Source organism: Haemaphysalis longicornis, unplaced genomic scaffold (assembly GCF_048455015.1).
Source record: "Haemaphysalis longicornis isolate Haplotype H1 unplaced genomic scaffold, Haemaphysalis longicornis Haplotype H1 scaffold_6, whole genome shotgun sequence".
NCBI classification, from domain to species: Eukaryota; Metazoa; Arthropoda; class Arachnida; order Ixodida; family Ixodidae; genus Haemaphysalis; species Haemaphysalis longicornis.
In genome coordinates, this window is record NW_027526407.1 from 162464964 (window position 1) to 162481128 (window position 16165).

General features: G+C 44.9%; 1 protein-coding gene across 1 annotated transcript; it reads left to right on the plus strand.

The window, feature by feature from the left end:
- The first annotated feature begins 1281 nt into the window (after positions 1–1281).
- Positions 1282–12114, plus strand: LOC144141236 ((3R)-3-hydroxyacyl-CoA dehydrogenase-like). The gene is made up of 4 exons (XM_077672795.1): positions 1282–1402; positions 4971–5147; positions 9386–9582; positions 11527–12114. Exons 2-4 carry the CDS (start codon positions 4982–4984, stop codon positions 11914–11916), a joined length of 753 nt encoding a protein of 250 aa, XP_077528921.1. The 5' UTR covers positions 1282–1402; positions 4971–4981; the 3' UTR covers positions 11917–12114.
- The last annotated feature ends 4051 nt before the right edge of the window (positions 12115–16165 follow it).

Here is a 16165-nt window from a genome sequence, read left to right on the forward strand (position 1 = left end):
TATGAATAGCGACCCAGCGTCTTTGCCCGTGGACATTTCGAGAAAGCTTCGCGAATTACAAACACACAGCCGGGTCGCGCCAAAAATAGTACCGATCGTTTCCAGAAACATTCAAAGCACTAATCATACACTAATTTAGTTCGTTGCAAAGATTTGATAGGAACAAAACTGTTTCTCACCTCTGCGCCTTTGATAGAACAAGTTCGCGTTGATCTCCGCCATGTTGTTTAACTCCCGGGGCATTGTAAGTTCACGGCTGCATCAGAGGTGGCGCTACATGTCTTGTCCTCCGAAGTGGACACCCGTTCCCTACGCTGGGGCGGCCGTATTGTCCTACAGAAATTCAGAACCAATGTCCACGTACGTGGACACTGGGCCTGAGGAGGTTATACCTCATGAATGACAGGAGAATAAACAATAGAAGACACACATGAGAGGGCATTGACTGTCCTCCCTCTTTTATGCGAGTAAAGGTGCGCTGCAATGCGTCCCGCTTAAAAGGAAGGTTTGACGGGTTTACAACAAGAAAAGAAAAAATGTAAAGAAACACCAAATCAGGAGGTAAATTGCCACACCTATTTAGAATAATAAATAAAAAGGGGACGGGGGGAATCATAGAAGCGAGAGATGAGGCATTCGCACCTAGGCGCTTGAACGATTCGGGTATGTCCCAATGCCTTCAAATAAAACTCACAAAAGCCTTCAAAAACAATTATTGCACAAAAACTGCTGCTGATTTTAATGAGAAACATTGTGTGTTTGCGACTACTTGGGACAGACACTGGTCAGTTTTTCTTTTTTATTTATATAGTTTCGTTTTTTTTCTGATGCTTTGGCAAAAATTATTAGTGTTGCATTTACATAGCCACCATTATGTACATAGCTGGTCGGTTACATTAGTCCCTGTGAGTGTCGGTCTGTGTTTTTTGCCACGAATGCCATCCATATTTCAGAGACAACCTGTATATGCTTCACTTCGTGCTTGCGAAACGCCTAACTTGTAAGATTCTGTTTATTGAAGCAGAGTTTGAAGCGTTTTCTTCGGCCCCTCGCCCGCTCGTCATTCATACCGCCAAAGCGTAGAGAAGGTTGCAGAGAACGCCCATGTAGATGACATTTTGACATTCTCCATATAGTTCCTGGGGTTTAAAAAACAGCATCCTCTAATTGCTTTCGGCCTCATGTCCACTAGGCTTCCACCTGCCAGCTTTTACAACTACTTAGTTTTATCTATCTTTGACACTGAAGCGTCAGACACGGTATTTGAAATATAATCTGGACACCGCGCAGCTTGCGCCTCCGGAGCGCCGCCACAGCACCGTGGACAAGCACCGCCGCAGTGGACACCTGATCCTCCCCGTGCCGAGAGTAGTTTTTTGGCATTCCAACTTCTTTTTACGAGGTGGGTTTCATGATTGGTTGCTGTATCTCAGTTACCAAAATTGCACCAGCGGTAGTTACACAACCTTGCAAATGGGTATTATTTCTTACTGCGTTTATTTTGGATGAAATATGAAAACGGCTATCGCCTAAATGATACGTAATGTAATATTGAAGGAAATCTGGAGAATCTATCCTTTTTAATGCAAAAAGTGATCCTTTACCAGAAATTTTAGGAATGAACAAACAGCATGACTTTCAGTGCCACGTGAATATTGTACATGCTAGTCTTTGCATTTTGAACGAACGCCTGCCGGTAGCCAGTATATCTACACTGTGCCAATGGCAACAATAAAAACTTTTTAAACCCTACTATAAGGAAGTTTAATAGGAAAGCGTAGTGAACGACAATTCCCCAGGGTTTAAGGTCGTCAAAAGTCTCTCAACCGAATGAACAAATATACGTACACGAATGCTAGTTAGGTCATAAAAATACTAATGAGTAAAGCAAAGGGCAACTTTTAAAAGGCAAGAATGACCATACGTTCAGCTAGATGTGTGCATGATATATAGTTAACTGTATATTTTAGGATTGTAGAAAAGACTACTTAGTGAAAATTGATCACAATCGCAACAACCTGCGTGTACTGAGGAGGTTGTAAGATGAACACAGCGGTAAACGTTTCGTGAATATTCATTCTAAACGATAAGAACCTATTTCTGATATGTAGCGTGATACGTACAGAAATAAATTTTGAAGATATACTGCCATGACTCAATAGGGTAAAATTGCTTGGCAGATAAACTGAAGCACATGCGCCCAATCCTGATCATAGCCTCTTTGTGAAGTGAGAAAAGTGAAGATAAATAGCAGAAAATGCAACCTAATTAGATAAATGTTTACCCCCAGCAGAATCCCACTGGTAACCTAAACCAGCGCACATTATTCGGACAGGGATGTCCGAAAATCTTATTGCATTAGGGTGTCAATATATGCTGTGTTTAAACACACCATTAAATTAAGCGGAAACTGTTGTAACAGCGATGCCGTCTAAGCTGGTGGTTAGGCCGGCGAATGTGCGCAGAAAAACTTCGCCGAGGGCAGACGTCATCGGGCACGCCGCGGCAGCTGCTTCACCTTAGCTTTGACGCAGTGCGCTCGTGCGGTACATGTGTCTCCATGTATTGGAGGCGCAATGCAATTGGTAGAAGCATGGCTTTGGAAACGCGTCACCGCGTGTCTCTCTTTGTCGCTCGTTCTGATGAGCAATGCTATTTCTGGGTGCAAAGACAGGAAATACAGCAAAAATAAAATAATCCAAATGGCCTTAACGCGACAACGTTAGCCGACTTGTTAATTACCGTCCTGCAGGTGAGGCCCTAAGAAACCGAAGGGTGGCGAAGGAACGAGATGAAAATGTTTAGCAAACACTTTTTTTGTTGCGCGCCGCACTACTTTTGAAGCTTGGCTGTAGAGCCGGTGGGCACGCTTACATTCCACATACTTTTTTCACCGTTGTTCATGGCTCTTTGTGGGACAAGCAACAGCACAATGTAAAAAACCCGCTAATATAGAAGGATAGCGCCACAGAAAACTTCGGCTGCCAGCGTCGTTTTTTCGCTGTCTTCGCGCCACCATTGCGAAGCTGCAACATTTTTGTTCTCCTTTTCATTACCCAAAATTGAACTTTTGGTTGCGAAAGTACTTGAGTTCTACAGAGGTTCCCAGTGGAGTATTTGGTCCTGGCCATTGGCCATCGTTACAGCCAGATTTAGAATTAACAGGCCACCTGGAACGCGCATAAGGGCCATCATGACGGTGGCAGTGAGTTTGCGTACCCGGCATTCATGCAATTTCTGCTTAAGGGCTTCCCTGGTTAGCGCTGAAACTGGTGACGTGACGACTGGTGAAAAAACAAAATGATTTATTTTTTCTAGAGGGCACTAATGAACTGGTGTTTAAATGCGTTGAAGCTTCTGAAGTAATAATAAAGAACAGTTGCATTCTGACCATTTTGTAAAAAGTACAACAATGTTCTGAAACAAAGATTATCCGAAGCTTTGCAGAAATTGTGCAGGACCTTGAATTACTTTTGCCGTCCTTGGTTGCAATCCAACTGAAGTCTATTATCGCGTCTACTTTTCTTTTCAGCCCCCTATCAACTAAACAAAGTACTTCAACAATTATTTTGCATTATTAGTGCTATCCACACATACGATGGATTTCAGCCTGGTACCCAACGACCATCAAATGGTTCTGCCGGAGTCCCACAAGACAAATTTTGAAAAGTGTCATCTGGTGTAATGATTACTCGACACATAAGTCATATTGGACCGGTGGAATGTTACTCATTTATACCCGTAAAAAATCCGGAAACCTGTCAGAGCTATCAATACACCTACGTATTTCATGTAAAATGCTTGAACTTATCACGCCATCAGCCGTTCTGACCGTTTACGAAGGCAAACTATTGTTTACCAATAGATAAATTTATCGCATGGGGTTTTAGCAAACGCCAGGCTTTTTACAGTTGTGTCACACAATTTCACCTTTTCATTTCCTTCAGTTTTTTTTAAGCTTTGCTGTTTATGTCTTCGCTGTGGGAAGTGTTAGACTTCATCTCAAGCCTTTTCCCTAATAATGCACTCGTTCATTTGAGGAGCAGATAAAAAAAGAAATAAAAACACACCTGTTTTTACCAAGATTGGCCTTTTTATCAATTGTAAAATCTTCGAGCCTTATTTTTTCACTTAGCGGGAAAATTTGTTTAAGTACTTCACTCAAGATTAACGATGCAACCTGCTCAATTTAACCTGAATAGCAACGTAATATTTTAGTAAAACACGTATAAATAGCCAGTACAACACGGGTTCATCAGATAAATGGTGTGCAAAGCTTCTCCTATTTCAAAAGTAAAGACTACCAGATGGGGGGGGTGCCCCAATCACTTACACCGGCTCTGCAATACCAGATCGCTCGTTCCAACCCGAGCACTGTCGTCCCAATTCTCGCACGCCTAGATTACTCTGGGGAAGTGCTCCCCTTTGCTCCAAGATCTGCGTTGTTTTTGGCAATCTATTATTGAAACCTTTATACCAAAAGAAATTGCAGCAATTGACACTTTCCATTTGTTTGTAAGACATGTTAAGGTCGTTTTCATTTTAAGACATTAATTTATCAGTACCAAAAAATATGTTCGCTTTGTTACGTACTTGCCTCGTCTCAGTTGTATTTGGACATAATTGGAAAAGAATTTGCGTATTTCTTGCGTAATGGTTTAATTTGTACTTCTTTAGGCTTTTACTACCCTCGACCAACTGCAGTTGGACATAAATTGAAATGTTCACAACTTCCAATCCTGCAATGCATACGGAGTCTTTAGGATATCCGGATAAGACTATATTGTAATTACCAAACCAGAGTGGACAACGTAAAAGCAGGGTCAAATCGCGAACGATTGCTTCCGTTCATTTTATGCGCACAGGGAAGAAGATTTGGAAACTCGGGAAAGACCATGTATATGCAAGGATGCCACATTGGCTGCGCACATAAACAGTGAAAATGAATGCGATATTCAATTGTTGCGCAGTTGGAGTGGAAATGGCAGTCAGTCAAGGATCGCTTTCCGGACGCCTGGCGGTGGTGACAGGAGGAGGAGGTGGAATTGGTGCTGCTATTTGTCGTGCGCTCGCTGAGAGAGGAGCGCGCGTCGTCACCGCTGATATCAGCCTCGATGCCGCTAGCAAGGTTGCAGCGAGTCTTCCAGGTGAGGATCGGACAAGAAGGCGATCTTCCTTCCGCTCGCGTTAGAAATGTAGCAGTTTATTAAATTGATTTATATTTCTTCCTAGCACAAGGACATTGGCGACACTAATCTACAAACAATTTCTCTGCGATAGTTGGCAGTTGTGTAACTAGGTACCACTCTTCCTCAGCTCATCTTGATTTTTAGGGCTCGTCTTGATTTTTAGGACGCTAACCAAGAGTCCACGCCTGCAGAACGAACAAAAATTGCCCTTTTACGCCTCGTTAAAGCAATTGTGCGCACTCTTTTAGGGACGGCGCAATTTTTTAGTGACGGAAACCCGAATCATTAGGTCATGTGTTTACAATCACAACAAACAGTATTGGCGTATTTTGCTTTCCCGTCCTCACTTGGTACTCTGTTCTTACTGCAATATGTTTTCTGAGTGACTAAAAGCAGCACGCCCAACCTTTTCTCTTCAAGTAGCACTGAAATTTTATGGACGTTTCCAGCAGTTAAAGGTAAACGAATTCTCAAAATAGCAAAATCTTAAGCTTCAGCTGGCATCATCGACCGGACAAAGACATCGTGATGCATACCAGATGTTGGCGCCGTACGCGAATGTAATACGAGGCATTGTGACGAGAAATGGAGAAATATTTAGGAGTCAAAACTTTACAAAAGTATTTCATCATTATTTCTGAAGCAGCGAAGTCTCCAAAAGCACACGTAGCAAAATGCGTAAAGCGGACTTCCCCGTCAGTGGTTTTAGTTATACCATATATGTTGCAGGGAGATTCATAAACTTTGGTCAGCAAAACAATGCAAAGTAACAAAAAGACTAAACAGCGTCAAAAATTCGTACACCTATAACTGCGTACCCGTGGGAATTAGAAGCGGTACATTTTTTAAGCCAGCCCATCCTCAGTGTCCTGACGTAGGTAAAATGTGAAAATATCGTGTGTATTTTCGAGGCGAACATGTAGGGATTGTGTCCGCTCTTGTAAGTTCAATGAGAAATTGTGCCGAGAATTATCGAGTGCCAGTTCTTTGTTTTCTTTCATCTTTCTCTGGGGCATCATGTTATGAGCTTTTACGGCCAACACGTGCGCAGAAGCAGGTACTTCGGAATTCATATTTGAAGAAAATCACCGACAATTGAAAAGTTTCCTGCGGAGTGTTCGTATCCCCTCATTCTCATCGTTATAAACACTTTGTACTTGCGCGTGTTGTCTTTTCCTATTTATCCTCACTGAGGAGCCTGGCTCACCGTTTTTTGGTAGTCTTAGTATACGCTACTGGCGTAAACGTGGTACATTATTTAGGGAACTACTGCACTGCAAATACTTAATTACGACAACACTGCCGCGATGGTGTCCTTGCATAGCCGTCATCATGATCACTGTTTAATGCGGCCTTTACTGCCCTAAAGCTTTTAACAGCGGAGCCCTATAAGGTTTAGCGTGATGTGGGGCCGTCCGCAAGAAACAATGCCTACAAAAAAATGCACGCCGTGCTTCCCGGCCTATCCTCCTGGCGGGGCTCAAATCTTGTCAGGCGTAGCTTACACCAGCGTCGAGGGCTAGCCTCGCAGGCGGGGTCAGCTCTACACGAAATTGCGAGGCATAATAAGGTAGAGTGGTGCAAGAAGAGAAATCGCTAGGCTCAGCCAGCGTGCGGACGTGCGCTCAAAAGGATGCGTGGTGTACCTGCGTTTCGCCTCCATCAGGAAAGTCGCCACAGCGGCCGGGATTGAACCTGAATTTTCGTTCTCAGCACCACAATATCCAAAGAAAAACGCAATTAAAATCCCCTAAACCAGCTTTGCTGTGTGGGGAGTCGTAAGGAAACGGGTGCGGAGCTGCCCGAATTTTTTTTCAAATTCCAGTCGTGTATCTACACTGTTATCTTAAAAATATTTTTGTCTTTTTGGTTTTGGTACGTTCCGAACACTTCTAAGGCCTAACTACGTATCTCTAGTACATATGTTCAAGTTAAAGTGCCTAACACATTCAATCATTCAGTAGGATTGCGGTCAATTCTTGTCTGTCAAGAAAAAGCTCCAGTTTATGGTGGCGCATTCTGTCGGCTCAAAGAATCTCTCGCAAAAGCAAAAGCCGGCTTTTTTTTTCTTTTTGTGCACTATGGCACATTTTTAAAGCCACCGGTCTTTCACTAACGATGGCGATTTTACATTGAAGTGAGGAAAAAGTGCATCAGCAATAAATTATCTGCCTGATGTGACCTGATAAAACAAACTTCACAAATATATACAATAAAGAGAGAGAAAGGCTGTTTCAGCGTACACTGCAAGTTTTTAAGAAAGAAACGAAATTAGGATTGATGTTTCTTGGTATGTCGGACACGGGTCCTTGATGTAGGCATCAATGCGCAGTGAGCCGTACGCCTGATGCAAAACAAAGGTTGTCTGAGAGTTTTCTTTGGGTATTCTTTTTTGTATAAAGAATCTTGTGATTTGGTGGTGAATTATTAGTTGTTGATTATTTATAGACCAAACAAATGAATATTTTGTGCAACTGTGCTTTCTGTGTACCTCACAATGCTAATGCTACTTGCAACTAATACTGTACCGTTGTTTCAATAATCCCCTTTCAGAGTGAGCTAGCCTATGGGTAGAAGTTAGGCCAAGGATAACCAGTGCAATGTTCGCTCGTCCTAACAGGCACTTTGAATGGAAACTTGCAAGAAATGTAGTTATATCAAGTTGTAGTACATGCATGCCCTTCAAACCCAGAAACAAAGAATATAGTTCGAAAGGAAATATTTTAATTGGATATCCGAACGTGTAACGCTGTATAAGCGACTCACAATCCTGCAGGTTTGTATATAACCTCATTTATTTTGAAGGCAAAAGAGAAAAGTAGAAAAAAGACAAAAACATGTTCTGGATAGCTGTTAAATAGAAAATTTCGGGTTGTCTCAATTTTGTCATGTACAAAAGTCTTCCTGTTTTGTAACACGAAGGAAGAATAGCAAAATCATTATTTCTGGATGATTATGGAGATTCGAATAACCGCACGTCGTGACTGGTTACGCACATTGCCTCTGTACAACTTTTTGAATGTTGAGATAATTTGGGAAGTTGTAAAATGGTCAACGTTTCACACCGCGTGCAGAAATGCTTTCATTCATTTCAGAGAACCATACTGTTGATGCCTAATCTAGGCGGCTTTCTTCCTCCCATTGTAAGGACACATTGTGTCTGGCTGATACTGTGTTAGGCAATAGTCCGTTAACGTGGGACCAGCGCTTAAGAGCCACACCTCCCCTGTTTACGCAGATTTCACACAATGTGAAGCTGGGCTTATTAGTGTTCATTTTTTCACGCACGTTTCTTCGTCTTATAGCACATCTGAATTAGCGGCAGTTTTCTTGGGCTCAGGTTTCCGTGCAACTGCTGTGCATCAGTCCTGTTAGACGGGCTGTCCCATCTCGGTCTTACGCCATGCGCACTATCGTTCACCTTCACTTTCTCGTTTTACTTTTTTGTGTTGCGGAAAAACTAGTCCCTAAATTTGCAGATTAATTCCCAATCGCCAATGTGGTGATTTTACGAAGAAGTGAGAGAGAAAGACAAAAGCTTTAGTTCTAGCTAGGCCCAGTCATGGCGATTGTCCCAGAGGTGAGAATGCGCGCCAGGTAATCTTGAGTCCCAATGGTGGTGACGAGCTGTAGAAATGAACAACAACAATGGCGACAACTTTCGTTCCAGCTCTTGCATGCGCATATAGCCGGTTGGTAGCGCATGGGGTGGTAATTGTCCAATGCCGGGTTGACATTATCGGCGAATGCAGTTTTTATGTGCATTTGGAGGCCGCGACGATTTTCTGGTATGAACAGCTTTAGACTATCGGTCAATGGGGCACATAATACTTCCGTCTTAATCACTACATACAGACATTAGGGTACACTCTTCAAGGGGAGCTTTTCAATGCCACACTGGTGCCGTCCATCATTACCCATGAACGCACGGCACCAAAGCCAACTTGCCAAAATAAGCAATCGAGCAAAGAACGCTTCCCTTGGTCTAAATCCAAGTAGGCTTTTTGACGCTGTGAAGCCGACGTCTATCTGATTGCCCCATTTCGATACGGTCGCAGCAGTTTTGATTTTTGTATTAGCTCACGTTATATAAAAGAAAGCTCGCGTTTTAACAATCGTTGTTCTAAAATGTGGCTATGATTATAAAAACTGCAGCTAGAGGACGGAGTTGTGCTTAAAAGCCCCGATTCTTACAGGACCGGAAGTCCACCGAGCACTTCATGTGGATGTTGCGGACGCGAGTTCCATTCAAGAGCTGTTCAATGCGATTGGCTCCTTTAGTGAAGAGCCCGCCACCATCCTGGTCAACTGCTTTGGAAAAAGCCAGCCATTCACTCCTTTCGAAAATACTGCCGAAGATATGTTTGACTCTGACATCAACATCAACCTCAAAGTAAGATTTCGCCCTTTCGATTTAGGGGTCTCGGTCATTGAAAATGGTCTTGGAAACACACCGGTCGGAAAATTTTTTTTTCAAGACAAGGCATAAACAGACACCTTAAAGTTATCAAATATTCTCGACAATCACAAATTCAGAAGAAAGCGTAAATGTGACTACATAAATATAAAATGATAAAAACCTGTCATTCCCAGAAATGAACAAAGCTCTGAGCTAGTAATGAATTACAGGTTGTGCCTGATTAATCTTCGTTGCCCTTCTCACATCAGTTTCTTCAGTCTCTACGAGGATAAACTACCACGTTAAGAATATCAGTCTGATGCCATAAGAACTAGGCTACCGGCGAAGCTGTACCCCTTAACCGATTTCTTGGTGATTTAAGGGACGATAATTATTGTGTACACATGAAAGGGGTGTCAGCAACACTCCTACCTTTCCAATATTCTGAAGGTCGTGGTTCAGATCCTAGCAAGTGAGCTTGTGCTTCTTCACTTTCTTTCATTAAAAATGTACCTAAACACAAAAAACGTGTGAAGTCCTGCTCCTTCACTGTCTTGTATTCCAAAAATTTATAACCCCCTCATTAGGTGCTAAAAAGCACAGACTAGCCGAAAAGCATTGCCAGGGCGAATGTCCAGAAAAGATAGCCCCAGAAAAGTCACCCACACAATATATTTCTGTATCTCTCTCTCTCTTTATATATATATATATATATATATATATATATATATATATATATATATATATATATATATATATATATATGAATAAATATATTGCCAAAATTGTCGTACCGCCGGTGTTTCTTGGACATACTTTTGAGCTATTTAGTTTTTCCTTGTGGCTATGTATGGTAATCTCTATATTTTACTTTGCCCTCTCCCTGCACGCACTATTCGATATTTATTATATCCATAGATTGCGACAAAGTAATATTATCGTGCACTTAACACAGGATGTTCAGTTCGAACACCTATCCATCAGTCAGTGTCTTCGTAAAACATAAAAACTTTTCTAAGGTTTTGCTGGCCGCACGAGTGCCCCGGCTGTAACAGTTTCTACAAAGGAAGCGCAAGCGGTTGTTAGAGCTACGTGGCATTCTTTAAGCATCTGATTTGCTCTCGATGATCACGATTTGGATGGTGACGATTTGCCAGCCAAAGTAAAACGTTCGCCGCCATCGCTATAGTAGCGGCGATATAATGCTTAGCGGCATGATCAACTTAAGCACTGAAAAACTGCGGTAAAAAATAACTGCAAGGTATTCTCAACATACGATACAAATAAAAACAAGGGTTTGTTTCGGAACCGAGTTCTTGTTTCGTCGCGAGTATTTTGAAACTTCGTACACGTTTGAATGCGACTGGGATTGTATAATATTGTTTTTCATTTATTGAGACCAAGAAGTCACAAAGCAAGGTTTTCGAATTAGAATGCTTGCCATTGACGAAAATGCTTACAATTTTGGCAAAAACAATAAAAATAAAACAGATGGCGGAAATACATACGACACATAAGCGACTCCCCAAACACTCCAAGACATTTTGTATGGTGTCACGGTAGATGGTTGATGTAATTCTTGGCGCTGCCCTAAGGCATCGAATACACCCCACTGAGGATTCTTGTGTGCCCTCACAATCAGTTTTCTGGTATCACCTAAATTCAAACGCGCACTCAATACCCTCGAAATGCTTGTAGTGCTGTCCCATATTACATCATTCCTACCCCTTTTATGTCACTACTGCAACAACCTTTAGGTCGTTTCAGCATTTCTGCTATTTTTATCCCGGAATGGCAGAGCGAGTTACCATGACCATTTCTTTCGAAATTCAGAAAGTTTTTTTTTTGTTTTAACCACGTTATTCAATATTCATCATTTTATTTTGTCTCCATTCATTTCATTTGAAACTTAGGTGATTAATATAAAATTTTACGCAGGGGACCTTCCTGGTATGCCAAGCCGCCGTGCGCGCCATGCTTGAGGCCGGAGTGACTGACGGTGCGATAGTGAACATTACGAGCAAGGGTGTACAGCGTCCACTAAAGGGTCTTTGCGGGTACATTGCGGCCAAAGGAGGGATCGAAGCCATGACTCGAAGTATGGCCGTAGAGTTGGCTGCACATGGAATTCGCTGCAACTGCGTCGCCCCGGGCTTCACGGACACACCTAAAGCTACTGCTGCTGTTCCCGAGGAATTCCGTAGATCGTTGTCGAACGCCTCGCCTTTAGGACGAATTGCCCGACCGGAGGAGATAGCTAGTGTAGTCGCCTTTCTATGCGGAAACGAGAGTTCATACGTTATAGGAACTAGAATCAATGTCGGTTAACCCTACCAATGAGGGGGAATTTGCAAAAGTTCATGCATAAAAAACAAGGCACTGCTCAAGAGCAGTAAACGTTGAGTAAAATTTAAGTAATAAAATGTAGTTTTTGTGGCAATAGAACACGTTCAAAATCGATGGTCGCACCAGTAGTAGTACAAATAATACCTTTTGCAAACAAATAATAAAGCATTTCTAAATTTCTTTGGTATTTGTGTATAACACTAGAACAGATGACCATGGGTGTCCAAAATCATGGGTAAATTTTCCACGTTTTACAGCACTGCTGCTTTGCTTTGCACCCCCCCTTACTACCTGCAAATTTGGGTAAAATAAAGACAGAGAAAAAACTCCTAGACACGCATGTGAAAACACCCAAACAATATATATATATATATGTGTGAAAAAAACAAAAGGAATATAAAAGGAAAAAATATATATACATATATTTATATATATTGTGACGGGGATGTTCAGCTGTGTACTGAGCCGGCGGATATGCGTCAGTGTCTGTGCTGGAGAGAGGGTCTGATGAGAGCTCAGCAGCTAGAAGAGAAAGTCGACGACGATCGCTCTCGACTTGGTTCGTGCGTGAATCTGGACCCTCTGCTCTGGCTCCCCCTTGTAAATACTTTTGGTTAATACAATACCTTCTCCGTAACATTTTTGGTGTGACGTGTGGCGAACGACACGCACAGCACGGAGCTCCGCAGCGGACGGCAAGTTCCCCGACCAGCGATGGCACCCGAGGGAGCTACCGCGACTGCATCCCCATTCATCGTTATGTCCCAGCAGCGTGACCCGGGCACGTTTTGGTGCACAGATGATGTTGACCTTAAAGACTGGCTGAAGACGTATGAGCGCATTAGCGCTCATAACAGGTGGGATCCCACCATCATGCTTGCGAACGTGGATAATTCTCTGAGGGAAGCGGCCAGGACTTTGTTTCGAACTAACGAGGAGACGGTAACAAGTTGGGACGACTGCAAATCCAAGCTGCGCGAGCTGTTTGGGAACCCTGTAGACCGTCAAACCACCGCGAAGAAGGCACTGACTTCCCGTGTACAGACCCCTACCGAGCCTTATGTGGCGTACATTCTGGACGTGCTATCCTTGTGCCAGAAAGCTGACGACCAAATGGCGGAAGCGGACAAAGTCGGGCATATCCTGAAGGGAATAGCGGACGACGCTTTCAATTTACTCATGTGCAAGGACTGCACAACCGTGCAATCAGTCATCAAGGAATGTCGCCGATTTGAGCAGGCAAAAGGACGTCGCCTGACTACTAATTTCATCCGACTACCAAACACCACTCCAACGTCGTCATGCGAGGATCGTTGTCTTTCCGAACATCGACCCCCGGAGACTGACATGAGCCCAGCTACGACGGGAAGTCTGACCAGGCTTATCAGACGAGAGCTCGAGGCTATGGCCCCCACGACGCTTCCCCAATTGGAAACGTGCCTTCCGTCCATCCCTCTGATCCAAGCGGTCGTTCGGGAAGAGGTAGCAGAGCTCGCCTTTCAGCCGGTTTGCGCTGTGAGAGGCCCAGGCGTTCACGCGCCTCACCTTTCCTCGAGCTACGGCGGCCGCAATGAATACCAACCGTCCACCTATCGTAGCCGCTACCTTTTGGAATGAAGGACACCCGACGACAAGCCGATTTGCTTCCACTGCCGCCGAGTCGGGCATGTTGCACGGTACTGCCAGAGGCATTCACCATCCTCATTCCGGCAAGACCTTTCCAGCTACACGCACCCTGATCAGATGCCTCGTCGCTTTACTCCACCGCCTCCTCAGCTGATGCACCTTCAATGCACATCATGCTCAACGGTGCCACCGTCACCCCGTCTCCGCAAATCAAAATTCTAGGCATGATTTTCCAAGCAGGTTGCGCAAACACAATGATGATAAGGAATTTGGAAAGCACGAGTAGACAGATTGCTCACATGCTTCGTCGGATCACGGTCAAAGGAAGAGGCATGAAGGAGGCTGACACACTTCGACTTATCCAGGCATTTGTTGTCTCAAGGTTCACCTATATTACGCCCTATGCTCTACTAACGAAGACTGAGAAGAACAAGTTGGATACGCTCTTGCGAAAGGTGTACAAACAAGCGCTGGGTTTGCCATCCTACACCTCCAACTAGTGTCTCCTCAAGCTTGGGCTTCACAACACTGTGGACGAGCTGATTGAGGGCCACCTGCTCAGTCAGCGCTACCGGCTATCAAGGACGGATGCGGGCAGGGCCCTTCTACTGAGACTGGGCATGAACATCCCTGATCGTTTTCTAGAATCGACGGAAAATATCCCTGGTGAACTACGCCGTAACATCACAGTGGCCCCCTTGCCAAGAAACATGCACCCGCAGTTCAACGAGGGACGGAGAGAGGCGCGAGTTAGAGCCCTGGACAAAAAATATGGCTCCAACGAAAATGTTTTTTACACGGACGCCGCAGATTATGCAAGACGCGGAGTCATGGTGGCGACCGTAACGAAGATAGACAGCCACGTCACGAGCCTCACTCTCACGAAAGTAACGACGCTACAGGCCGAAGAGGTAGCTATAGCACTGGCGATAACGCAAACACCTGCGGAAGTAGTCATCACGGACTCTCAGTCAGCGTGTAGGAGCTACCTTCAAGGCCGCATCTCACACACCGCAATGAAGATCTTAAGCCAGAACCCTCCAAAGAAAAGGGTATTGGTTGTCTGGACACCCGCTCACACTTCTCTCCGTGGCAATGTCTTTGCCCACGAGACTGCTCGAGGTCTGACCAGCCAAGCGCCGCGAGAGAGTTGGCTAGAGACGGCCATCCCCTTGACATCATTCCAGGAGGTGACGCAATACTACAGGCTAGCCCGGCTAACGCTTCCCCCTGCACACCCCTCTCTCAGCAAGAAAGAGGAGCGCTACTGGCGTCTCCTGCAAACAAACACCTTTCCCCATCCTACCAAGCTGCACTTTATCTGGCCTACGCAATACCACCCGCAGTGTCGATTCTGCAAACCACCCTGCACTCTATACCACATGGTTTGGGAGTGCCAGCTCAACCCCTCAGTTTCCGCGATTTCTAACCCCTCGGTTGAGCAGTGGGAAGGAGAACTGGCCAGCTCGAGCGCCGAAGAACAGCTTCGGCTGATTCACCGGGCTCAGACGGCTGGACGCTCCAACGGGGTCCTGGACTGAGGAAACCGACCACTTGGCTCTTTTTCTTTAATAAAGTTTACTCTCTCTCTCCGCCGCAACCAGTAGACGTCAACGCTCCGTTCCGCCGGTACAGCCGATTGCCACCGCCCCAGCGCCGTCAGTCCCGTTCGCCACAGCCGCCCCGGCGTCCACTTTCGCCGACGCCGTATAACAACTCCCGTCCGGAAAACTAAATGATCCAGGTCTCAGAGGTGATGCTGCATGTCCGACGACCACCGAAAATCCTCTGTTGACGCTTTGTACACGGAAAAATTTACTGAAGATTCAAGTTGACGATGTTGCCGTTACGGCCTTGATTGACACGGGTGCACATATGTCGATTATGAACTGGGAGCTTCGCCGCCGCCTTCGCAAGGTGCTTACGCCCCCCACTTCACGTGTTGTACGAGTCGCTGACGGAAGTACGCCCACTGTCGCAGGGATGTGTGCAGCCCGTGTTACTATAGCTGGCCGACAAACCGTCGTGTTGTTTACTGTGCTAGACCAATGCACTCACGACGTTATTCTTGGCCTCAATTTTCTCGCGGACCACTCAGCACTCATCGATTGTTCGGCTGGAGTCCTTCACTTAGAGCTGCCTTCTTATCACGGCCACGACGACGTTCGCAGGCAGCACTTCTGTTCCTCACCCGACGTTCGTTTACCGCCCCTAGCCTCTACACTCGTGTCCTTGCAACTGTCCCCCCTTGTCCCTGATGGTGATTACCTCGCTTCGCCTCTTGCTGACGTACTCTTCGCGCGTAATGTGATGACGCCGCACGCTGTCGTAACGGTTTTGGATGGTCGTGTCCGACTGCCGTTCACCAATTTTAGCTATACACCGCAGGTTATCCCAAAGGGAATGTCGCTAGCTACACTATGTACAATTTCACAGTGCGGGGTGAATGCATTAGCCGATGTCACTGGCCCAGACTGTCAGCGCGAGGCCAAGCCCACTTTACCTCTGCCGCTCGATCTTGAACCCATGATAGCCTCTGATCTGCCATTTGTACACGCGGGGCAACTTCGTGATTTATTGTCATCGTTTAGAGACATTTTTGACC

Coding starts and splice junctions, on each gene's coding strand:
- LOC144141236 (XM_077672795.1), top strand. CDS start 4,982: ATGGCAGTCAGTCAAGGATCGCTTTCCGGACGCCTGGCGGTGGTGACA. Junction 5,148..9,385: donor GGTTGCAGCGAGTCTTCCAG/GTGAGGATCGGA, acceptor CGATTCTTACAG/GACCGGAAGTCCACCGAGCA. Junction 9,583..11,526: donor ACATCAACATCAACCTCAAA/GTAAGATTTCGC, acceptor AATTTTACGCAG/GGGACCTTCCTGGTATGCCA.